Source organism: Schistocerca americana, chromosome 7, assembly GCF_021461395.2.
Source record: "Schistocerca americana isolate TAMUIC-IGC-003095 chromosome 7, iqSchAmer2.1, whole genome shotgun sequence".
In the NCBI taxonomy this organism is placed as follows: Eukaryota; Metazoa; Arthropoda; class Insecta; order Orthoptera; family Acrididae; genus Schistocerca; species Schistocerca americana.
Window position 1 is genome coordinate 212,431,612 of NC_060125.1, and position 26,816 is coordinate 212,458,427.

A 26,816-nucleotide genomic window follows, 5' to 3' on the forward strand; every position below is an offset into this window, starting at 1 on the left:
TCAGTGTACAAACTGACGTAGCTGTCGAAGGGGTGGCCTAGAAGTAGCCGCCGATGTCTGTAATTTGGACGCTCTGAAGTGTCACTGAATGACGTTCACAGACACGAGTTTCTATCCCCAATCCGTTTCTCAAGACACGCTCTACAACCCTTCGAAGTTCTTCGAAACGTTTCTGGAACTCACTGTATTGTGTTAAAACTCTAGCATTAGAGTGCATCCACAATCTGGTTCTATACGAGGAAACCCGACCACAGGTACCACTTTTCATTCCCCTCTTGAACTGTTGATGGAGTATTCACCGTGGTTTAAGAATTAGCAGATGTTTACAATGTTCCACGTGAATGTGCCCAAGATTAAGGGAGATATTCCTCAGGCATCCATTCCTGATCCAAGTGACTTGCCTCCACCATTAGTAAGGTAGCCAGTTCGTACCGCATATAAGAGGCATAAATCAGTCTCGACGATCAACCAGCTCCTGACAAACAAAATGATGAATAAATTCGTAGCCTTGAAGAATGAAAATTATAAAAAATCCCGAATTTGAATATTAAATTAATATGAAGTATTAGACTTTTATGCTGATAAGACTGTAGGATCAGAAACTTTTAGATTCCATTCCATCTTTGAAATACGTCTGTTAATCAATGAGCAGTCCGCAGCTCGTGGTCGTGCGGTAGCGTTCTCGCTTCCCACGCCCGTGTTCCCGGGTTCGATTCCCGGCGGGGTGAGGGATTTTCTCTGCCTCGTGATGACTGGGTGTTGTGTGCTGTCCTTAGGTTAGTTAGGTTTAAGTAATTCTAAGTTCTAGGGGACTGATGACCATAGATGTTAAGTCCCATAGTGCTCAGAGCCATTTGAACCATTTTTTTTGAACCATTTGAATCAATGAGCAACGGTTTTTCTATTTTCATACTGTATCTAGAATACTGATCATCAGAGTACGATTAGAAGTATTGAGGGGTGTCTTAGACATTAAATAATTTCTTTCTCTCTTCATGCGCTAACAGAATGTACCAGGAAGCGACTAACAGACTACCTGATCAAAAATATCTGCACACTTCTGTGTAATGCGGAATTCAACACCTCATGTCACAACAGGCGGACCCACACCTATCAAATGAGATGGTGAGTATTGCGTCGTTGGTACAGAATCAGTAACAGCACAGTGGATCGGTCAGGAGCGCTCTGTTAGCTCCAGCGCGGACTAACAAATTATTCAAGGATATTTTAGACCTTCTGAAACCCGCCCGACTGTTAGTGGTGTGATTGTGAAGTGGAAACGCAAAGGAAAAACACAGATGAACGAAGACTTATAAGACCTCGTTTACTGACAGATAGGAACCAACGAGCAATGCGAAGTGGTGTTGCCAAAAATCACATGAAATCCACGGAAGGAATCACTCGTGAGTTCCAGAGTGCTACCAGCATTCGAGCTAGTCCGTTGACTGTGGTAGTGAATAGGCTACAATGATCGAGCAGATCATAAGCCACAAATTACATCCTGTACTGCTAACAGTTAAGTAAGGTTCAAATGGTTCAAATGGCTCTGAGCACTATGGGACTCAACTGCTGAGGTCATTAGTCCCCTAGAACTTAGAACTTATTAAACCTAACTAACCTAAGGACATCACAAACATCCATGCCCGAGGCAGGATTCGAACCTGCGACCGTAGCGGTCTTGCGGTTCCAGACTGCAGCGCCTTTAACCGCACGGCCACTTCGGCCGGCTAGTTAAGTAAGGAGTAGGTAGTATTACGATATGGGGATGCTTTTCGTGGTTACGGTAGGAGCCCCTTATTGTGCGTAGTGAAACACTAAATGTGAAAGTATATAAACAGATTTTACAACATTGTGTACTGTGTAGAGTAGGAAAACATTTTAGAGACAATCATTGTTTGTATCAGTTCACCCTCTTACAAGGCAGCATCTATGAGGCTATTGTATGTGGACATTATCATTCCTGAAATCTACCGAACTGCACAGAGTCCGGACATGAAACCAACGGAACGCCTTTGGGTTGCAGTAGAATGTGAGAGATGAGGTACTGGTAGAAGGAAAGCTGTGAGGAAACGGCAGGAGACGTGCTCCATAACTCAGGTAGTAGAGGTGAAGACAAAGATCCTGGGTTCGATTTCCGTTTCGGCACACAGTTGTAATCTGCCATGAAGTTTCCCCTTTGGGATGACTTAGAACGAGGTCTTCACTTCAGGTCACAACGTCCGATGTTTCTGCTTTTGGTTTTTGAGAAAGAATGGGCTGCCATTCCTCCACAGAGATTTGGACATCTCACTGTAATTGTCCCCGTCCATATTAATGTTTACGAGGTGGTGACCGGACACCTTTGATGATATAGGGTACACGTATTATGTTACTATGCGTTTAACACTTCTGGAGAAACAGGCTTAACATAATGGATCAAGGCTCCCTCCTTCACACATTGTTCAGCATCTTTTACAATATCAGTAACTCTAGAGTTTAAAGTTCATACAGAGTGACGTAGCTATGGTAGGCTATATAAAATATCCCGAGAAAGAGTAAACAAGAAGAGTTGCGCCTTGCCCAGAGAGAGCAGACAATGTGGCGAATTTTTTGACGTGCATTAATTATTTTTAACGTATATAGATACCTAAACATAATGTCCAACGTTTTTTAATGGAACTAATAATTTTTTCTGCAAAATCAGAAAGATCATTAGAAGAAGATTTCTAAGACATTAAATGTGTCAGCGTCAAGGTTACATTACCACAGACCACTGTTCCGTGAGCAGGGAAAGGGGTCGTACAAATGACTGCTCTTCCGCACCAAATGTAAACAAACATGTAATTCAGATTCTGGAATATTAAGTGCTTACCATGCTGACACTGAACATAGATGTACGGTACAAAGCTATTGCGTGCAGTCAGTACTACACAATGAAACTCACATAGGTTTACAGCAGCACAGGCCCATGTTAGATGGCATTTGATGTTTTCTGTCTTTGTCTGTGTTTCCCTTTCGACATCCCGTTTTTATTTTCTCCACAGATAAGAGTCCATAGGCGTTAATTCGGATGAAAGTACAGGCGATTTTTATTTTTCAGAACGACCTATCCAACGATCTCCAAATATTCTATAAAGAACGTCTGTATTTGTAAAATTTAAAACTTTCTCCGTGTATAGGCTGATCCACAAAATTGCGGGCGAAGTGCTGTATGTCAGTAAGTTGCTGCCACGCTGTAATAGTCTCCTGTGACATTGGATTTGCTGGATTCGAGGAGGCGAGAATGCCGCTTGTGTTCCACAAAGCGCCCCTGAACAGCGCGCGTCGTTTGCTCTATACTGATTTACCACACTCTCACGGTATTTTATAAGCACCTACCGTGCACAACTCTAAGTCGCTTTTGATCGATGATAGAAACACTGAAAATTTTGAAGCAACGGCTTACCTGCCATATACTGGAAGTGTTTCCCTTAAACTGGACAGAGTACTTCGAAAACATAAGGTTATGATATTTCTTCTCCCATCAAGTGATTCGCGCTGCGGCACGTGATAGCGGATTGGTGCCTTTCACTTCCACCAACTCAGTACATGTTGTTGCAGCGCTGTTGCCTTTGATCTGTTGAAAACGAATTATAGTACGATATACCATTTATTAATAGGTCGCTGCCAGTTTGTTTCGGATCCTGTAGCGGAGTGTTGCGATACCATGACACAGTGATTTCAATGTGTACCAGGACTGCAGAAAAAGATAGCCGATTACTTCGAAGACCATAATTAAAACTTCATGAGTGTCGCTCGTAGCTGAAATCCTGAAACGAAATTTGGGTAAACGTGAGTCTGTAGTGTTGCCACTACTTCCATAAACAGCTCAGAAACATAAGATAGCTAAAATTTTCATATAGAGCGCTGAAGTCGTTAAAAGTTTCTAGAGAAATAGTACTATATTACACTGTAAGAGTGAAAGATCTTCCAGGGAGCATTTCATCTCTATTGTGCCGCAGGGTTTAACCTCTGGCCCACTACTATTTTGTATGCTACTGATAATTCGTCGACTCTGTGCTGCGATTTCTGTGCCAACGACCTCCAGTCTTACGTAAGTGCTAGACTTGAAATTATCTCCTTTATCTAGATGAATGAAAATTTGTTTTCAGTTGTTAGATGGCAGCAAAGCCTAGGACGGAAATTAAATGTAGCATACGAGAGCGAGCTGCAAAATAATACTTCCGAATTCTTGATGTGCAAATTGTTGAAGCTTTTTAGATAGAATAAACTTCATTAACAATCTAAGTCTTCACTCATCGTGTCTACATATTTGTTTCTCAATATAATCACCTTGGCAACGAATACATTTCTCCCAACGAGAATCCATTTTCTTGATACTGTCACTGTAGAATATTTGGCTTTGTTGACGGAGCCACAACCTTACCTGTGTCACCACTGCTTCGTCGCTATCAACGTAAAGTCCTCGAAGGTTCTTTAAGTTTTGGAAACAGATGAAAATCGGATTGAGCCAAGTCGTGGAGGTGTGGAGGATGACTGATGACAGTCAAAGCAAATCATCGAGTTGTTGCAGATGTCGCAGCGCTCGTGTGGGGTCTGGCATCGCAGTGCTGAAGGAGAAGGCGCACTCCATGTGTGGACGAACTATTCCAGTTCGAAGCTTGATTACGGCACACTTGATTAAGCTACACACTACAATGTTACACGATACATTCGGAGCTCTCTAGCCGCAGAGGACTGAAACTTGCGTCAGTGAAACGGGAAAGTTTGCCAAGAAATGAACATGACGTGTAATACCCAAACAGATATTGAGAACAAAATAAGAAATTCAAAGGCACTACTTTTCATCTCACCCTTACGCTATCCGAAATTAATTAGCTCTGAATTTGCCTCCAAATCGCCTCCAGAATACCGCATACTGTATCATAAAACTTAAAATATTTTCTGTGTAACTTTACACGAACATCTAAACAAGGCAAATTATACTGTCACCAAATGAAGGAAGACTGCTACTTGCCTTTGTCCCTTTCAAAAGTTTCGAAACATACTTCCACAGAATTTGAGACATATACTTGTGGCAATCACTCGTCCTGCCGAACCTAACTCTTGCGGTGTAATCCAACAAAGCAGTAATACTAAAAACATCAGCTGTTTAGAACCAGAGTTGAGCTGTATCAAAATACGGTTCGGTAGTTTTGGTACACCACAAAAATGACGTAGAAAGTGGTAGGATTTGCTATACGAGAGAACTTCGCAAAACCGATCGGCAACCCTTCGGGCATCTCGGGCACGCATATAGCCTACATGGCCCCTGCATGCCCCGGCGTCCAAAACTCGCCCTGCCACAGTAACGCTCTAGCAGAGGCCACTACTTCCAAGGGACCTATTTTCGTCCACCACAATCGTGACCCGAAAATGGTGCTACGAGTATTCCGCCACTGGCCGCTGTGAAGGTCGGCGCCACAGCTGCATAGGTCAGTTCCTCCGGCTTCGACAGCCTCTCCTAGCCTCCAGGCTGGTGCTATTCATCTCGTCGTCTTAGGATGCCATCAAAGTCCATCGTGGGACCGACGCTGCTGTATTTAGCATTCATCGTTTTTTTCCCTTGGTGCAATCATACTGTATCCAGGAAAGACTCTTCGGTTCCTAAGCTGCCGTTATTCAGGACAGCTTCAGTGGACTTGGAATAGTTTCCATAAAGTCTGTCTGTGAAGATCTTAAATGGTTTACTATGTCAGACTGTGGAATCGCCATATTGTCAAGTCATCATACCTGTGAGACACCGAAATTGTGGCTTTGTTACTGTCTCATAAGCAGACATTTCCTTTCGTTGTCAATAAACTTTTGTAAACTTTGATCATCGTTTTCCGTATGTCGGTGGGAGCGACACAACAGGATTATCGGTTGTACTGGTCGAATTTGTATGGGAAGAAACATATTCGTATTTTTGTTTGTTTGGTTATTTGCCTTGCACATAATTAGACCCGCACATTGTTCAGTGATGGTGCAATATATATCTTTGAAGAACGTAAATTGCCGTTTATAAGTAATAAAATTAGCTTATAGTGTAACTTTTGCACTTTAATGTAACCGAAGTAATTACTTTTGATGCAAGTACAGTTCAAATCACCATGCATAAAATTATATATAATTAATGTCGTCATTCGGTATTCAAAAGAAGTACTTCATCATGATCAAAGGCAAGAACTTCTCGTTATTACTGACAAATACGAAAACTGTTTACGAATAAGGCAAACATGGTTCAAAAATGGCTCTAAGCACTATGGGACTTAACATCTGAGGTTATGAGTACCCTAGACTTAGAACTACTTAAATCTAACTAACCTAAGGACATCACACACATCCATGCCTGAGGCAGGATTGGAACCTGCGACCGTAGCAGCAGCACGGTTCCTGACTGAAGCCCCTAGAACCGCTCGGTCACAGCGGCCGGAAGACAAACATGTTTTATATAAGTTTAAAGAAGTATTGAAACTATATTCGATATATTTTTGTTTGTGGTTCATTTTTATTTTACCTTCTTGTTGTGGAAATTGCGTTTTCAAGCGCTGTACGATAAATCGGTATTGTTTTCTTTATTTTTACTACAACATCACTCTGTTTCATGTTACAAGTCAACAGTTTTCGAATATAACCTGAATTAAACGTTTTCAGTTTTAGTTTTACTGTAGATACTGTTTATTCTGAAGTAATAGACGTGAGGGTACCTATGTAGAACAAAGATGTCCCGTAGACAACCCGGCCATTTATTTTTTCAGTTTCCAGACGGAACCCGCTTTCGGTTTTTAGGAAATCTAGTAAGATATCGCATACGCAAACAAAGAGATCGTTATGAGGCAACGCCCGGTAAGTTTGCAACACACGTAACGTACAGGTAACGCAGGTTCGATCTTAACTGAACAGAGCTACTCGGAACACTATAGTAGCCTACGCTTAGATGTGGTAGTCTGTGGTAGCCTGACATAGTTTTACAACTCTAGTTAAAACTAACCTTGAATATCTGTTTTCGTTACATCTATAACACTCGTTTATTGACGCTGGTTACGACGGTTGTTCCCACAAAGTTATCTGACTACCATCTGTTACGGTAACTCCACTGGCTTCTCAGCACACATGCATTCCAGTACCAACCATCTAAAATCAAGCACCTGTAATTTCATCATAGGTGCTACACAAGGTATCACTTACGTAATATTCGAGCTGTGCCCATTCATCAAAGAAACTTCTTTGTTACTGCTGCCTGCCTCTACAACAATCTATCATGAAATCTGCGTACAGTCCAATGCCCTGTTACGTTCAAGAAAATACTTATGCTTTTCCTTCTGTCAACGTAAAAACTGTTCTCTTAGAAATTCAAAATTGCCACTTTTGCCATCAAACAATAAAACAAATGCTTCTGATATCTCTTACTTAGGCTTCTTTATATTCTCATTTCTCAGTTAGACAAGGGACCTACCTTTCTCCACTATTAATTATTTGCTTGTCATCACATCCCTATTTCTATCACTGTCCAACGTCATTTGCCACATCTAATGATTCCAGCGCCCTTATCAAATTGATTTTAAGTGGTTAGTTTTTGTGCTTCTAATTTTTATAAATTGACATGAAACTGTTTGCTCCTACAGCTTCTCTTACTGTCCACCACTTACGTTATGTACAATTATTTCTAAGTGTAGGTGTTGATCTCATATTAGATGTAAGACTTAAGATAACTTGTGACTGTTAATGAACACATCGTAAGATATAATATGTGGTCAGATGTAAAAGAGGGCCTGATGGTCCTGATCTTGTCAGGACAAATAAATTAATTACAGTATTTTTGTACTTTCACATTGCAGCACAGTCAGCAATCGTGATAATCTAATATACAAGCGTATTCAGGTTGTTTTAATTTTATTTCTAGACCATGCCTATTCAGACGTTTTAGTTTTATTCCTAGACCATGCCATCTTAGACAAATTATAGATTCAGGTATATCTTCTGAAGAAGGCTCAATTATTTGGGCGGAAACCTAGTAAAGGTTGGTTTGATTACCGCAATCGAGGTTGATAGTTTCTTCTATAATAACAGAAGTCACTATTGGTCTCACTATTGAATTATATAGAGTGGAAACAGACCTCAAGTTTTCAAATTTACTAGTTCGTAGGGATATGACCAAAATGTTGAGACCATGGAAGACACGAACCATAGCGCATTGTGTGCTGTTGCAGGCTGGCTCTGGCGGTGTACTGTGCCGCACTGGTGATGTGCACGCTGCGCCACTGGGGGCAGCATCAAACCTCTGGGTCGCCGAGAGTTGGTAAGCACCTGCCTACCACCGCATGGGGTGCGCTCGTGCGCCACAAAGACGATACGATGCACTTGTTTTCTGATGAATGACGGTAAATTCTGACTGAACTTAAAACTGCCACTAGGAAAAACTGAGTTAATGGAAAATGGAGCAATGACAAAAACTTTTATGGGTGCTTTTTCCAATTATTTGAGCTCAACTTTTAATGCAAAGGGAGCTTCATTTGGCAATACACATGGCAAACAAGACTGATGTTACCAAATAAATATTAATCGTACCGAAATATCAGATTCAAGTTCATGCCATTGAACATTGCCGAGTTCTTACGGCAGTCTTTTATTGATCAGCCAAGGCTGACTACGTTTCAGTAACAATACTGAATCATTTCATCATGAGTTCTTAAAGAGAGTCCAAGACTTCGCACCTTGAATACTAATTTAGATGTAACTCTTCGTTACCTCCAAATTGAGCTGACGGACATATAGCTTACCGCCCAGCTCCATATCACCATAAGGGAAGTTAGCACACTACGCTTAAACTTAAATTTGAAACAAATGAGACTATCTCCGCACTTGAACATTGAATTCAAACAAAGTGCTTGTATGTGACAGTAATCTGACTTGAATGAGGCGTTATCTGAATGCCCTGAGCGTTTTGTGCGATGAAAATATTTAACTTTTATATGATTTGACTGACATAATTATCTCCTGTATACGAAACCCTCTCAGTCGGACCTGTGATTGTATGCAACCAGCATTCTGTTCCCCCTCTGTTCCATATCTCGTGGATTCGACTTACTTGGAACACTGAAAGCGGAATACATTTATATTTCCGTTTGCGGTGTGCATAGTGTTAGCTATTGTAAATATATGCACTGACTAGCTTGGGGAGTATGGAAGGAAAGATACGGAAAATTATTGACGTTGCTTGAAGAAACTTCTAAACATTCTTGTGTAAATCATTGTACCGTAACCCAAATTAACAAAATCAGTTGGGTTTCCAACTGCAGAAAGCGCAGCTGCTATTCGCTCTTATTGAAGATATTACTTATGCGCTAACGATCTTCGAAAAAGCAAATGTTGCGCACAGGCATCCAACTTGTAAATTTTTATTACTTGTCTTACGAGATAGGACGCAAATCATAGATTTGAAACGTAGCCCCACCTCAGATGGAAGCAATCTCAGCCATTCACAGAAGACCCCTCAGTTCAGAGAATCTCTTCCACCCTTATATCTAAAGGGCGCAGAAATAACTTTTTCTTCTTCTGAAAGGAACTTAGAGATAATACTGCACCATCAGTTAGACTAAATACACAACTGCTCTCTGTGAGGAAGATGGAAATGTATTTCCTCTCGAGCTTGAAAGAATGAGTAGTAGAATCACTAAACTTTCTATAATTGATTATGGTGGTCTTCTTCAAGATCTTCATGTGGGAGCTCACGCCGGTCGGAACTGGGAATGAATGCTTGTGTGCGAAGAAATTATGGCATACCCTATTTGGAAAGCCGGCCGCGGTGGTCTAGCGGTTCAGGCGCTCAGTCTGGAACCGCGCGACTACTACGGTCGCAGGTTCGAATCCTGCCTCGGGCATGGATGTGTGTGATGTCCTTAGGTTAGCTAGGTTTAAGTAGTTCTAAGTTCTAGGGGACTGATGACCACAGATGATAAGTCCCATAGTGCTCAGAGCCATTTGAACCCATTTGGAAAACACCATACTGTTCATGAACAGTTACTATAGCTACACCCCGATAAGTCTGGAGACTGACATACCTTGTGTTTGCTTTATCGTTTCCTCAATCATTGCATCCCCTCTCATTTATCTTCGGACCTTATACTACTACCTGTACAGCACAACAGAAATACTCGTTCTCAATAGAGTAAAATCCTTTGTTTACCCCTATGTAACACAACCATTTCCTCAATGGTCATTTTCTGTGTCACAAATCAGGCTATGGAAGAATTTTCCTCAAACTACCAGAAACATTTAATTCCATTCAAACTTAAAAGAAAGCCAAAGGCCGCCGTTGTGTCATAGTAGCTATACTTCCATATACACTCCTGGAAATTGAAATAAGAACACCGTGAATTCATTGTCCCAGGAAGGGGAAACTTTATTGACACATTCCTGGGGTCAGATACATCACATGATCACACTGACAGAACCACAGGCACATAGACACAGGCAACAGAGCATGCACAATGTCGGCACTAGTACAGTGTATATCCACCTTTCGCAGCAATGCAGGCTGCTATTCTCCCATGGAGACGATCGTAGAGATGCTGGATGTAGTCCTGTGGAACGGCTTGCCATGACATTTCCACCTGGCGCCTCAGTTGGACCAGCGTTCGTGCTGGACGTGCAGACCGCGTGAGACGACGCTTCATCCAGTCCCAAACATGCTCAATGGGGGACAGATCCGGAGATCTTGCTGGCCAGGGTAGTTGACTTACACCTTCTAGAGCACGTTGGGTGGCACGGGATACATGCGGACGTGCATTGTCCTGTTGGAACAGCAAGTTCCCTTGCCGGTCTAGGAATGGTAGAACGATGGGTTCGATGACGGTTTGGATGTACCGTGCACTATTCAGTGTCCCCTCGACGATCACCAGTGGTGTACGGCCAGTGTAGGAGATCGCTCCCCACACCATGAAGCCGGGTGTTGGCCCTGTGCGCCTCGGTCGTATGCAGTCCTGATTGTGGCGCTCACCTGCACGGCGCCAAACACGCATACGACCATCATTGGCACCAAGGCAGAAGCGACTCTCATCGCTGAAGACGACACGTCTCCATTCGTCCCTCCATTCACGCCTGTCGCGACACCACTGGAGGCGGGCTGCACGATGTTGGGGCGTGAGCGGAAGACGGCCTAACGGTGTGCGGGACCGTAGCCCAGCGTCATGGAGACGGTTGCGAATGGTCCTCGCCGATACCCCAGGAGCAACAGTGTCCCTAATTTGCTGGGAAGTGGCGGTGCGGTCCCCTACGGCACTGCGTAGGATCCTACGGTCTTGGCGTGCATCCGTGCGTCGCAGCGGTGCGGTCCCAGGTCGACGGGCACGTGCACCTTCCGCCGACCACTGGCGACAACATCGATGTACTGTGGAGACCTCACGCCCCACGTGTTGAGCAATTCGGCGGTACGTCCACCCGGCCTCCCGCATGCCCACTATACGCCCTCGCTCACAGTCCGTCAACTGCACATACGGTTCACGTCCACGCTGTCGCGGCATGCTACCAGTGTTAAAGACTGCGATGGAGCTCCGTATGCCACGGCAAACTGGCTGACACTGACGGCGGCGGTGCACAAATGCTGCGCAGCTAGAGCCATTCGACGGCCAACACCGCGGTTCCTGGTGTGTCCGCTGTGCCGTGCGTGTGATCATTGCTTGTACAGCCCTCTCGCAGTGTCCGGAGCAAGTATGGTGGGTCTGACACACCGGTGTCAATGTGTTCTTTTTTCCACTTCCAGGAGTGTATTTGTCGGCAACTCACTCCCTTCAACCCACTGTCTCACAAGTTTTCCACCCCTTTGCCTAGAGAGTACTCTATGGAAATTATTTTCTCTCTTACCAGAGGTTGTCACTGTCATTTGTATCTTCTCCTCTTTCACTATCACTCCCGCATCTGATGATCCTACACAGCTTCGAATGTGCTAAACTAATGATCAGTATTCATTCTTAATTGCCTTTATTGTAGTCTTTGCTGTTAATGCCATTTATTATTAATGAAAATTACTAATTAGAATGTTTTTGTTATAATTTTAGTGTGTGTTGTTGCTGGTATCGATGTAAGACTCCCATGAGACATAATCTGGAAGGGATAAAAATAAACAACAAATACATGGAGAGACAGGTTCAGAAGGTAAAAGCACAAAACGTGCTATTACGTATGGCTGGTGAACAGTGTACAGAATTACTGAGAAAGCAAACTGATGGTATAAGATGTTATAAAAAAAAAGAAAAAGAAAGAAAAAAACAAAAGGTCGCGAAAAGCATTCATGTGCATGTGGTCCTGAACACACTTTGTATTATTAATCGGTCGTTAAACAGGTTTGACTCTGGTACGGCAATTACGAACGCCAGATTTTTGTTACTCGCCAACTATGATACTGCCAAAATAAGGCTTTTTTTATCTATAATTAATACAAAGAATAGAGATAGTTGCGAAAAACGCATAGCCCACAAAGCATTTACTATTTACGCAATATACCCCAACGTGCATGTCGTGAAGGTACTAGAATGGGACTTTAATGACTGTGCGTTCGTCTCACGAGATATCGCAACATTTACATCCACCACTCGTAACATACAGTATATTTATGTTACCAACCCCACAGCCTAAATCACGGCCCGCCTAACACACCCGGAACAGGTGGTCTCTTTTCCACGGTCTTGAGGAAAAGTGTCTGTCCTTATAAGAGTTTTTGCCAGCGTTTAAGCCAACACATGTTCATGTCACGTTCCCTGCAAAACCTCAGCCAAGAAAACAAATTCTAATGCTAGCATGGCCTGGTTGGTTCAAATGGCTCTGAGCACTATGGGACTTAAGTTCTGAGGTCATCAGTACCATAGAACTTAGAACTACTTAAACCTAACTAATCTAAAGTCATCACACACATCCATTCCCGAGGCAGGATTCGAACCTGCGACCGTAGCGGTCGAGCGGTTCCAGACTGAAGCGCCTAGAACCGATCGGACACTCCAGCCGGCTCACATGGCCTGCGCTCAGAGACTTTCCTTCGGGGTTTTCGATGGTATAATGATATCTCTGCTTCAACAGACATTTCATCTGCTAAAGTAGTATTAGCAGAGTGATGAAAGTTGTTTTTCTTTTTTTTAATCTAAACACTATGGGACTTGAGGTCTGAGGTCATCAGTCCCCTAGACGTAGAACTACTTAAACCTAACTAACCTAAGGACATCACACGCATCAATGCCCGAGGCAGGATTTGCACCTGCTACCGTAGTAGCAGCGCGGTTCCGGACTGAAGCGCCTAGAACCACTCGGCCACTGCGGCTGGCTGAAAGGCACCTTTGGAAAGCATCTGCTGAGTAATAACAGAGTCAAAATGTGATACATCAAGAGCAGCACAGTCGTCGTAGACTAAAAAAAAAAAAAAACAGCTCTATTCTGGTCTGTTGCGGGTACACTTTGGAAGTGAGGTTTGCTAGGTCTCAGCGTACTACAGCCATTAACGCACATACAAGTGATTGTACCAGTTCTACCTAGGCGACTACGACTATACATGTACTGAGAGATCACAGCAGGTATTAACCAACCCGTGGTCACAGTAGTTAACTCTCGTTTGGAAGAAGTCCGACATCGGATGTAATGTTTGACAAGTGTCACTCTAGTAAATATGAAATGTAGAAGTGGAAGGGAAGGGAATCAATGTGTGGGAAATCTTGACGGATAGCCGCACGGTCATTGTGGTAACGCAATGGCCAAAGTTGAAAATTTGTACCTGACCGGGACTTAAATTCGAATTTACCGCTTCTCATGAGCGATTGTCTTAACTGCTTCGGCCATACGGACACGGTTTCTCACCGATTCAAATTTCCAAATTACCGTACGCTGCAATACAGCGTCCCTTGATTATCAAACACAGTCCTCGCAAATCGTCGTAGAAGTTCTGGCGATATTTGTGGATTCGCGCTGAAAAATGCTTCAAAGAGCCGTCCTCTTCTTTTTACAGAAATGCGTAAATCTGAATGGTATCTGTTTTATCTGACATGTTGGGTGGTAGAAATTTCCAATAAATTTTTGAAGTCCGATGACCTGCTACGACCTGGTGGAAGATTGGTTGCAAGCTGTTCTCCATTGGCACTTATCGTAACTAGTTGTGGTGTGTTGGGGCTTATTGGCGCTCAACGTCGAGGTCATCAGCGCCCTGACACACATTAAAAGGAACGAATATGGACAGACCTAATAAAACTGAAGCACTCACTCAAAGAAATCAGGAAAAGAAGGAAAATGCTGCACAAGAAAGTAAAACCTAAGGAAAGGGAAAAAATAGCAACAAGAATGCCACAGGAAATTTTCATTGGCTGGTCACTTACATAAAATATGGGCGAGCTTGTCACACAGTGAACAAGTTAAAATCCTCTCCCTAAAATCTTTGTAAAAACATTTGACATGGCACAGAACTTTAAAACTTTAACCACATTGGTCCGAGTGTTGCCTAAAGGAGATGGCAGGTCCGCCGGCAAGTGAGCTGCGGCCCACTGGTCAGAAAATAAAATGCAATCCAATAAACGTGGCGCACAGTGACCTGGACGCCGCAAGCACCACACATTGGAGGGTCCTCTCGCCGGAGCAGGAAGCCGTGCGTCGTAGGGCTGTGGCCTATCCGAAGCCGAGTGAGGAGAACCTCGTCCCGTCGATGGGGCTGAAAGGAAGTACACCACACACGCGTTGTGGGCTTGAATATACGGAGCTTATTGTCAGTCACTTCCAGCCACTCATCCTCCCACCGACGCATGACTCGTGAGCTCAACAGCGAGGTGAGTGTGTGCAAGGGGATAGCACACTGAGATACTTGTGGATCGAGACACGCCTCCTTGGCTGCGAGATCTGCCCTTTCATTCCCAGCAATGCCGACATGCCCCGGAACCCAGCAGAAAGCTACAACCTTCCCGAGTCGCTGTAGTCGGAGGAGGGCATCCTGGATGGTGTGGACTATTTTGTCTGCCGGATACAAACGTTGCAATGAGTGAAGGGCACTGAGTGAATCGGAACAAACAACAAATTTAGGAGAGGAAGAAAGCCTCATCTGCTCCAGTGCCCGCAAGATCGCGGACGATTCTGCATCAAAAAGTCTGAGGCAGTCGGACCTCGAGGACACGGTCCGGAAAAACAACTGAGCAACCAACGGAATCCCCTTGTTTCGATCCATCCGTAAAAACAGCTACATGGTCGTGGTGCTCAGATACAATGGCAGAAAATGCTGCATTAAAAACAGTGGCAGGAGTGCAATCTCTCTTGTACTGCAATAAATCTAAAATCACTCCGGGCCTCTTCAGTAACCAGGGTGGCAGGCGGTTAAAACCCAGGATTTGGGGTTGTACAGACTCCACACCGAGGGACTCTAGCACACGTTGCACACGGATCTCAAACGGCAACGTAGCCCGGGGACGGCGTGAAAAAAGGCGGTCCAGAGGTGGATGGGCAACAAGATGGTGAGCAGGCGAGCTGGGAGCCGCGAGAAACTTACAAGCCTGGCGCATTAGCAGGAGCTGCCGCCGGATGTTAGTGTGACGGTCCGTCGGCCTCAGCACAGAGGCTGGGTACGGGACCGGCCCGATAAGCACCCGTGGCCAGTCGGATCCCAGCATGGTGGACAGCGTCAAGGATCCGCAAATAAGACGGCCTCGCTGACCCATACACCGTGCACCCATAGTCCAGCCGTGAACGCACAAAAGCGCGATAAAACTGAAGGAGACGCGTCCTGTTCGCTCCCCAAGACCTGTGGCTGAGGCACTTATGTTCAGTGCCTGCAGAGTTCTGGCTTTCAAGTCACGTAGGTGTGGCAGGCATGACAACCTGTAGTCAAAAATTATGGCCAGAAAACGCACTGTGCCTCTAAAATGTAGGACAGTATCCCCCATATGCAAGGCAGGCAAAGTAAAAAGACGACGAGAACGATTAAAATGAACACAAACACACTTATCGGCAGAAAACCGAAAACCCGTCTTTGCAGCCCGTTCCTCTAACCGCCCCACTGTTAGCTGCAACTGACGGCTCACGGTTGCAACACTGGAGGAGGAACAGAAAACAGCAAAGTCGTCCACAAACAAGGAGCACTGTACTGGACTCCTCACTGCAGACGTTATACTGTTGATGGCTATGGCAAAGGGGGTAACGCTTAAAACACTGCCCTGGGGGACACCGTTCTCTTGCTCAAAGCGATCAGACAGTGTGTTACCAACGCGGGTCCGAAAAAACCGCTGAGACAGGGAAGATCGAATTAAAATGGGGAGGCGGCCACGAAAGCCCCATTGATGCAGTTGTGCAAGAATACAGTGTCTCCAAGTAGTATCATATGCCTTACTGATACCAAAGAAGATACCGATACAGTGATGCTGACGGAGGAAAGCCTGCTGAATAGCCGCCTCCAGGAGGGTCAGATTGTCGACCGTGGACCGAAATTTTCGGAATCCACACTGGAAGCGGCTAAGGAGCTGTCTGGTCTCTAACAGCCAGACCAGATGACGGCTAAACATCCGTTCCAGGGTCTTTCCGACACAGCTTGTCAAGGCGATACTACGATAACTACTGGGACATGTGCGGTCCTTTCCTGGTTTGAGGAGAGGGATGAGGATTGCCTCCCTCCACGAGGTAGGTAACACTCCTGTCTGCCATATGAGATTAAAACATTCAAGGAGGATTTCCTTTGACGCCGCTGGCAGATGTCGCAGCATGGAGTACCAGATGCGGTCGTAACCTGGTGCAGTGTCAGAAGTCTCATTAAGTGCCGATTCAAGTTCCCACATGGAGAAAGGGGAGTTGTAGGCCTCAGAACTGTTCGACTGAAAGTCCAAGTTCGCTCTTTCGACAATCGCACGGTAGCGACGAAACGCTGGATCCTGGGTTGCAGTGGCAGTACTTTGTGCAAAATGCTCTGCCAGCGTCTGAGCAATGGCTCTGGGTGTCGTTTGGAAGTATCTCTGGTTCAGGACTGCAGCTATTGGTAAACGGCTGCGTTTACCGGAAATCCTCCGGATGGCTTCCCATACTTTTGTGGAACAAGTGGAACGGTTGATGGAGTCAAGGAACTCCTGCCATGACCTTTTCTTGCTCTCTTTAATGACACGGCGTGCCCTGGCTCTCGCTATTCCAAAGGCGGTAAGATTGGCCGCTGTTGGACGGCATTTAAATCGTCGAAGAGCCGCACGCCTGTCCCGGATGGCTGAACGGCACTCTTCTGTCCACCAAGGCACAAGGCACCGCTTAAGAGGGCCAGAAGACCGTGGTATGGACAGGTCAGCAGTATGATGGATCACAAGTGTGATGTGATCCACCCATTCCTGTACGCTGTTGTGGCGTTTAAAGACAGCCAACCGAGTGAACAGTGGCCAGTTTGCTCTGCCAATCATCCACGATGGCCGCCTCTCCTCCAGCAATACACCATCCAGGAGATGAATGCGGGTGGGGAAGTGATCGCTGGAATGAAGGTCGTCAATGACCTCCCAGTGAGCAGAGTCGGTGAGGGTTGGAGAGCAGAAAGATAGGTCAATGGCTGATAATGACCCAGTAGCAGTAGATAAATGGGTCAGAGTACCTGTGTTGAGGATGCACAACACTTGAGATGTCAGGAGGTTCTCCAAAATTCGACCTCGAGCGCAAAGAGAAGTGGAGCCCCACAGGACATGATGGGCATTGAAGTCTCCCAGGAGGAGAAATGGGCGGGGGAGTTGGCCGATAAGATCTGCGAGAGCCTCGAAGTTCACTGCATCCAGAGGGGGTAAATAAAGGGAGCAAACGGTAAGCCTCCGACGTGAATGAATTTCAACTGCAACTGCTTGCAGGTCAGTATCCAGGGGGAAAGCAGAGGAGTGGTGGTCATTATTGACAAACACGGCGACTCCACGTTTGGTCCTTTCTCCAGTCAGGTCATCTTTGCGATATAATGTATAGCCCCTTAGTACAGGAGCATCAGAAGGTTTGAAATGCGTTTCCTGTAAACACAAGCACAGGGGACGTTGCCGTGCTAGGAGGTTAAGTTCCTCCACATGTGCCCGGAATCCATTCATGTTCCACTGTATAATGGGAGCCATCTATCAGGGTGGGAGTACCTTCATTCTCACTTTCTGTCGGGGAGGTGAGCCCACTACAGGTGGAGGCTGAGTTTTGGGGCGAGATGATTGCCCCAGTCTGACATCAACCTCCATCGCCTCTGAAGAGGAGTCGAGAGAGAAGTCAGAGAGAATGACATCAACATCAGTTGACTGTATAACTTCAGTCTCCTTCAGTGGGCGAGTCTTTACCTTTGGCTTTGGTTTAGATTTTCTGGCCTGAGGTGACATTGGAGCCAAAACCTCAGAAACAGTAGGGGGTGTAGCAACGCTGGGCAGTGCACAAGACTGGACCCGGGAAGGGGCAGGAAGTACCATGATATCATATACCACGGCCTGGTCAGAAGGCCGGGGGGGAGCAGCCGGCTTCACAGGAACGGCAGCAATCACATATACATTGACAAACGCAGGTGCTAGTGCTGACAGTAGCAACCTCCGTTTGTGTAGCGGCATCGGTTTTCAAGACTGGCTGTTTCAGAACGGAAGAAAAGGAGGCAGCGAACGTGGGCGGCTGCATGGACTTGTAGATTTTATTTGCCTCACCATACGGGATGCGTTTAGTGGTTTTAAGTTCCTGGATCTTCCGTTCCTCAAGGAAAACTCTGCATTCCCTACTCCACACAGGGTGATCCCCGGAGCAGTTGACACACTTGGGAGAAGAGGAGCAACCAACTCCCTCATGGGCGGCTTTACCACATTTCCCGCAAGTGGCTTCCCCTTTACAGCCGAGAGTAGTGTGGCCAAAGTGTTGGCATTTAAAACACCGCATGGGGTTGGGGTAATAAGGCCGTACACTGAGACGTAGGAAACCTGCCTTCACATGCTCTGGCAATTTGGTGCTGTTAAACGTAAGGATGAATGAGTCAGATTTCATGAGAGCACCATCCACCCGTTTCATAACGTGTTACACGTCGACAATTCCTTCCCGGGACCATTCAGACTTCAGTTCGTCTTGGGGAATGTCAACGAGATCTCTGCAAGTCACAACACCCTTGCTGTAGTTCAAGGTGTTGTGAAATTCAGTCTCTATCGCGAACTCCCCAAGAAATTGTGCCTTCTGAAGGTTCTGGACTTGCTGGAAGCTAGATGTTTCAACCAGCAAGGTGCCATTTCGCAAGCGCTTTACAGACTTTAACGTGCCAGCAATACCTTCTAAGCCCTTCTGTATATAAAATGGCGAACCTTTTTAATAACTCCCATCTTTTCTTTTAATTATGAAAAACACATTCTGCGAAGCAGCATGCGTTCTGTTACTACTACCTGAATCAGGACTGGCTACACGAGCCCTCTTGTTAGATTGGGTGTTAGAACCTACCAGCGGCCCACCCTTTCCGCTGGGAGGAGTAGAAGAAAAGTTCGAGGGTTCCATCTCGGTCCCACGAGCAGTTAGGGAACTAGAAGTACAATTAGACAGAGCCCCGCATGCCTAGGTAAGCCTTACATAACTGAGGTGCGGCAGATTCCCCAGAGGTTGCCCGCTAACGACTGTTCCACCTGAACAGCCATGCATCTCATCAGCGTGCAGCACACCTTGAGATTGAGGGGTTGTTTATAGAGGTTCATTCCATCCTCGCGATCCGGGCGGTCAAGCCAAGATCCCCATTCCCTGAGACACACAACGTTCCACCGCCGCGCCGCACGGTGGTCGCTGAAGTATGCTCAGAGCTTACGGTGACAGGGGACTGTGCGGCGCTTACCAGTCCCCAGCTCAGGAACCCCGGGGTCGCCAAGCCCGTACCCAGCAAATGAATGCTGAGTCCCTGGGGGCGCGTAATTATAAGGTTGCGCGTCGGCTCCAGATGTGGATACGCCGATTGACTCGCCAGTCGTCTCTGCTTGCTGAGCCGTGCAGCCTACTTAAATACACGGCAGGGAGAATGAAGGTAATCAAAGTTCTATTTCCGCTCAAATGGCAGGCAGTGCAAATTAGGGTCGTAAAGGTAGGCCAGAACGGAATGCGGCCTTAGCCATTCCCCATTTGGCCAGTTAGCGCCTGCCGTGCAAGCAACCCAACTAACACCGCTGTACCGAGTGGAGCCTCAGTGTCACGTGTGATACAACAGTATCGACGAGGATGAAGGCAGTGTCATGGAACGGTACAAGCACATTACATTAAGATATCTTGAACATTTGAGGTAATGAGCATGTAGTAACACCGAACCCATTTCCACACTGATGCTATTACCAAATAGCCCGTGGGAGTACTTCGATTACTACTGTTCGCAAACGTTGGGCAGAAACGCCAGTGACAATGGAAGTTCGAGACATGCTTTCAGAAATGCCTAGGTAGCATAATACGACTGCTTGCGGTAAGCGAAAAATCTCGAGTTCGAGATTCGGTCTAGCACAGACGTCCAGTAGTAGGGACATTCAAAGCAAAATTGTTCCTACCATAAGATACAGTACTATAGCTACAAGTAAAGCGCTTAAGAGCAGACCAACGGAAAAGATGTAGGTAGTAATAATCTAATAACTGTTGTGGCGGAAGGTACTGTGACGCTGTTCAATGTGGGAACGGCACTGGGTCTACGCCACATACCCAGTCGCTACATACACTGGCGTGTTGGCCACGAAACGCGAACACGTGTGGCGGTGTCTAGCCTCTGTGTTGCGTGAATAGTTGCGAGCTCCAAATAGCTGTCAGATGGGGAAACCAGACCACACGCATGGCAGTAAATGTCCAGGAATTGATTGCTGAGAACGGAGGTTAAATATTCTGTGGTTTGTTACTCCCACAACTGATTGAGTAGAATATAACTTAAACACTATGTGCTTTGTAATTCAGTGCTTGGGAGCTTTTCGACGTATATTTCGAAAAATTTCAATAATTTTCTCTACAAGTAATGTCGTGAATCAAAGTAATACCAGTCATAGAGGTATAGGACAACATCATGGGAGATAATTGACCACGACACGATCATTTTGTCTATGATGGTCTCCATTACTTCTTAAGGATAATGTTACTGGCGAGTCCGTAGCTGAATAGGCCCTTGTTTTGTAAAATAGGTTTGCCGAAGCCACGCTTTCCTTTTATTTTATTTATCTTTATCCTTGATCTTTGTAACTACTTTCGACAACTTCAAGCAGTCCAATATAAGACTAGTATGTCAAGAGTCAGCGACATAGTAAAGACACAAACTATGGCAAATTAAATTATAGTATCATTATGCTGCCATTAATTCATGTAAAAGACAGTTATAGATTAATCACTACAAAGCATAAAATGCAGTTTATGTGATAAATAGTTACGCAATGTTTGAGAAAATATCTCTACTGCGTCACAGAAATAAAACTGGTATGGACCACTTCAAGATAACGAAACTGCAAAGAAGGAATAATAATTCAGAAGCAAACAGTCTTAATATATAAAGGGTGTTCGATTCTTATAGGTGCTAAGGAAAGTGGCGAGTAGAGGACATATGATACAATATAGTCCTAATAAACATAGATTCCAAAACCAGTGATTTCACCAATGAGGCGCATTACGACTGAGTAATTTCCTCAATCCGCGTATTATCACTGAGTACACTTGCAACAGCGTCTCCAAGTATTTCATACAGTCACCGTTCACGTGAAGACTGCCTTCAGCATGTCTTCTCATACAGACCGATGACCTCGCTGTTTGCTCCCCTCCTCCATGTATCAAAGCTTTTAAATATCCCATCACAAAAACATCCCAAAAGTTCAAGTGGAGGTACTTGGGAGGTCATGGTATTTATTACTAGTTACGTATGCGCCATCATGATAAAATCAAAGGAGGTTAGTTTATCACTATAATTTACGCCTCACTTGCAATATTTTGAAATATAGATTGCTTTAGACATTAACAGTGTTACATATTGGAGGGAGTGCATCTGTGCGACCTTGATGTAGGGGGAACCATTGGTTCCGCGACATACGCTTATTAAGATTATCTGATTGTATTTTTCCCTAGTCGCCCTTTTCGTTCGTACATACAGTAGTCAAAAATACTGAGTGTGATCGAATTTTCGTATTAGGATACCTGGGCATTTCTGAAAGCTTGACTCAAACTTTCATTGTCACTGATGTTCCTGCATATGATTTTCAAACAGCGCTAATGGAGATACTCCCACAGCCTATTTATGAAGAGCACCGTTGTGGAAATGGAGTCGATGTTACAACAAACTCATTATATGAAATGTTCAGCGTTTCTTAACGTAATGTGCTTATATCATTTCATGCGATTGATTTCATCCTCGTCGACCCTGCTGTATTACACGCGACACAGAGGCTACTCAAATGGTTCAAATGGCTCTGAGCACTATGGGACTCAACTGCTGAGGTCATTAGTCCCCTAGAACTTAGAACTAGTTAAACCTAACTAACCTAAGGACAACACAAACATCCATGCCCGAGGCAGGATTCGAACCTGCGACCGTAGCGGCCTTGCGGTTCCAGACTGCAGCGCCTTTAACCGCACGGCCACTTCGGCCGGCAGAGGCTACTCGTGGTTCGGTAGTGTCATTTGGGGTTGTTTGCGTACCAGGCAATTTGTTGTCCAGAACAGAATTCTTCTCATTCACATATGATTGATGTAAAAATAGAAGACAGTATCTTACACATTTGATGTTCAGCGTGGACATAAGATGCATCCCACGATTTTTACAGTGGCATTAAGTAGATGTCCATGAGATAAATCCTGCTCTGAATGTTTATTACACATCTGTTTCGATAGTATGGTTTCGAAATATAATTCATTGAAGTACACGAAACTTGTCTGATTCGTATGACAGAGATGTATTATTTCCCCGTAAGTTAAGTATCTCTTTGTCACAAAAACTCTATTTTATGTTTCCAAGAGATTAATATTCGATTGTCTATTACATTAATAATTAAATTACAAAACAATTTTTTAGTACCTATAATAAACGAACACCCTGTATATATTGAGATTGTATTGTTCTGAATTATTATTCCTTCTTTGCAGTTTCATTATCCTGAAGTGGACAATACCGCTTTCAATTTTTTCTATTTCTATGACAGAGTAGAGATATTTTCTCAAAGAATAAGTAACGCCGGCCGGGGTGGCCGAGCGGTTCTAGGCGCTACGTTCCGGAACCGCGCAACCGCTACGGCCGCAGGTTCGAATTCTGCCTCGGGCATGGATGTGTGTGATGTCCTTAGGTTACTTAGGTTTAAGTAGTTCTAAGTTCTAGCTGACTGATGACCTCAGAAGTTAAGTCCCATAGTGCTCAGAGCCATTTGAATTTTGAGTGAGTAACCATTTGTCACCAAAATACATTTTATGCTTTGCGGAGATGAATCTACGACTGCCTGTTACATCAGTTAATGACTACATAATGCTGCTATAATTTAATGACAGTATGAGGCGTCGACTGAGTTTTAAAGTCTGGTAGTATTGAGCGGAACAAAATTTACAGTGAAAGAATATCAATGAAATTGCTATCCTCACCAAAAGTGAAGAAGAAGAACAGAATCTGCTTAGTGGAATGCACAGTCTAGTGAATACAGAATACTGACCGAGGGTAAATCGAAGAAAGACGTAAGTAATGAGAAGTAGCAGAAATGAGAACAGCGAGAAACTTAACATCAGACTGATGATCACTAAGTAGGTGAGGTTAAGGAATTCAAATACCAAGCAGCACAATAAACCCAGGTTATCACTGGCAAAAAAGGCATTCTTGGCCAAGAAAAGTTTTCTAGTATCAAACATAGCTCCTAATTTGAGGAAGAAATTTCTAAGAATTTATAGTATTCATAGTATGGTGGTGAAACATATGCTGTGGGAAAACCGGAATGAGAATTGAAGCATTTGAGAATGTTAACAATTAGGTGGACTGATAAGGTAAATAATGAGGAGGTTCTCCGCAGAATCACGGAGTAAAAGAATATATTGAACATACTAACAAGAAGGAGGGACAGGATGTAGGACATCTGACGTCTGTTAAGACATCACGGAATAACGTCCATGATACTAGAGGGAGCTCTACAGGGTCAAAACTGCAGCTGAAGACAGAGATTGGAATTCATCTAGCAAATAATTAAGGACGTAGGTTGCAGGTGTTTCTCCGAGATGAAGAGGTTGCCTCAGGAGATGAGTTCGTGGCAGACCACCAGTGTTTCTATGCAGTTCATTTTTGGAACACAACCTACGACCAGTTTAGAGACAGAAGTGATGACACTTTCTGAAGGACCTGACTAACATTTTGCAGGACAATGCTCAAGTATGTACAGTGCAAGCTGTTACTGATTTGTTTGGCTGATGGGGCTGCTAAGTGCTATATCACCTACTAAACTCCCCTGACTTAAGCCGTCGTGATTTCAACTCGATTTCTAAACTGAAGGAAACACTTCACGGTATTCGCTTTAGAGCTCCTGCAAACTCGTCGGGCAATAGACCACATCGCTCGAACTGTCAACACATCTGGCACTCCTAAGAGTATCCTACGACTTCCATATCGCTGGCAGCGGGTTATACACAATTCTGGTGACTACTCTGAAGGTAGTAAAACTTTGAAACACGTATCTATTTTGTACGAGCTGTAAATAAATTGTTGCCACTATTAAAGTTCCGACCCTCGTACATATATAATCCACTAGTGTCCTTAATTTAGGCTTCTGGTTTGAAAACTGCTAGAAATGGTGCGGTAATACGTCTACCACCTACTTTCCTTCTGTGACATTCACAGATAATGGCGTCACATCCCCTAAATGCAATGGCCGCGCTGTGCTTAATTTAAGTAGGAGGAATTTCGCCCTGGAACCAAACAAAATAACTTATTTAACATAATGCAATGGAAACGCCTGCAAATAGAGACGGACATAAGTTTTAGTCGTACCTCACATATTTTTGGTGGCGCATTGATTAGCACATTGGACTCGAATTCGGGACCTCGACGGTTCAAACCGCTGTCCGGTCTTCCAGATTTATGTTTTCCCTGAGTTCCCTAAATCGCTGCAGGCTATTGCCGGGATGGCACAGCCGAATTCCTTCCCCATTCTTGACGCAACCCGAGCCACAACCCGAGCTCCGTGTTCCGTTTCTAATGACCTCGATGTCGACAGGGACGTTAAACCCAGTCTTAAATTCTTCCGCACATATAGTTCTTAAACTATTGGCTGATGCATCTGAAAATGAGCTTGAGAGGCTTGATGTAAAATATTGAATTTATACCACTGGATTTATTACAGTGCCTTTGCATGAAATAAATTTCATTATATAACAAAAATTCTCTTAAATGTTACTGTCTCTTACGAAATAACGACTTGACAATAACTTAGAAGCAACATTGATCAGATTAGATGTGCCTCAATGGTAACAAGAGAAAAGATTTTAAGAGCTTGTGCGCAATTCAGCAAGCTGGAGATTAGCATTCCGACGGGAAAGAACGAGAAAGGAAGTTGTCACTACTCAGTCACAGAAATTCGCGGTGCTGATGAACTTAAAATATCGTTAACGGAATTGCCTGCGACAAGAGCAAAATGAGGGAAAACTGACGTTAATTACAGTCATTGAAACAAGAGAACGAACAAACTTTTCAGCCGAAAACAGGGCGGTGTAAAAAATTTAGCTTAGACGCGTGTAGCAATGAATTCCGACCTATTACCAACTGTTCGTCTAAAATTGTGAGCCTTATGTTTGTGACAATTACAGCGCCATCTGTCACAAAGCGAAAGAAGTAGTCTAACTAAAACATTCATATTTCTTTACGTACTACACGAATATGTAATAAAAATGGGGGTTCCTATTTTTTAAAACGCAGTTGATATCCATTTGGCCTATGGCAGCGCCATCTAACGGGCCAACCATAGCGCCATCTGGTTTCCCCCTTCAAGCTAGACAAGTTTCGTTCTTCGTAGTTTTTTCGTTTGAGATATTTGGCCCAGTCACGATCAATGGATCACCCTGTGTAGGCTGTATGGCTCAATATTTCTGCAGGGTTTCCAACGACTTATTGAGTCCAAGCCTCGTCGAGTTGGTGCACTACGCCGGGCAATGGGAGGCCCATGACTTTAGTCACCTAAGTGTAAGTGCTGTCTGCTGTGAGGTCCCATGTTCAACAGTGCCAGCAACGTCATTGTAACCTGTTATCAGATATTTCACAGATCGCCATGTATACTGCTTTACAGAGCAGGCGAGACTCCACCTTCTGTAATGAGGTGTGGACGTCCAACAGCTTGCTGTGTGCTCGTGGTTTGACAGTCCTTAAACACTTTCATAGATGCTCCCGACTGTGTCACGGGATCAGCCGACAAGTTTCTCCCTTTTCGAGTGCTGCTTCACAGGTGACTGGCCATAATTATTTTATTATAGTCACGTATGTCAGTGAATTCACGCATTTTCTTCCCCGTAGCGTTGATAAAATGATAATCCCTAAGTCTCTACTCCGTTTATATACTCAAGGCATCACGTATCTGCAACACCAACAGACACCATGAGACGTCGGGGAGGGACAGGGTGAAAACATTTCGGCTTATTTCTGTATTTCAAAGATTTGTACCATTTACTCTGTGACTGATTGTACACAATTCCCTTTACAACTGCCTGATATCTAGGGAAATACACTCCTGGAAATGGAAAACAGAACACATTGACACTGGTGTGTCAGACCCACCATACTTGCTCCGGACACTGCGAGAGGGCTGTACAAGCAATGATCACACGCACGGCACAGCGGACACACCAGGAACCGCGGTGTTGGCCGTCGAATGGCGCTAGCTGCGCAGCATTTGTGCACCGCCGCCGTC

The 26,816-nt window shown here is 44.6% G+C and overlaps 1 protein-coding gene across 1 annotated transcript in view; it reads left to right on the forward strand.

Annotated features, from left to right (window-relative positions):
• The window catches only part of LOC124622845 (O-acyltransferase like protein-like), a 304,695-nt gene that overhangs the window by 191,336 nt on the left and 86,543 nt on the right, over positions 1-26,816 (forward strand). The window contains exon 4 of the mRNA XM_047148636.1: positions 8,211-8,299. Coding sequence (XP_047004592.1) covers positions 8,211-8,299 — 89 coding nt within the window. The remainder of the gene's footprint in view (positions 1-8,210; positions 8,300-26,816) is intronic.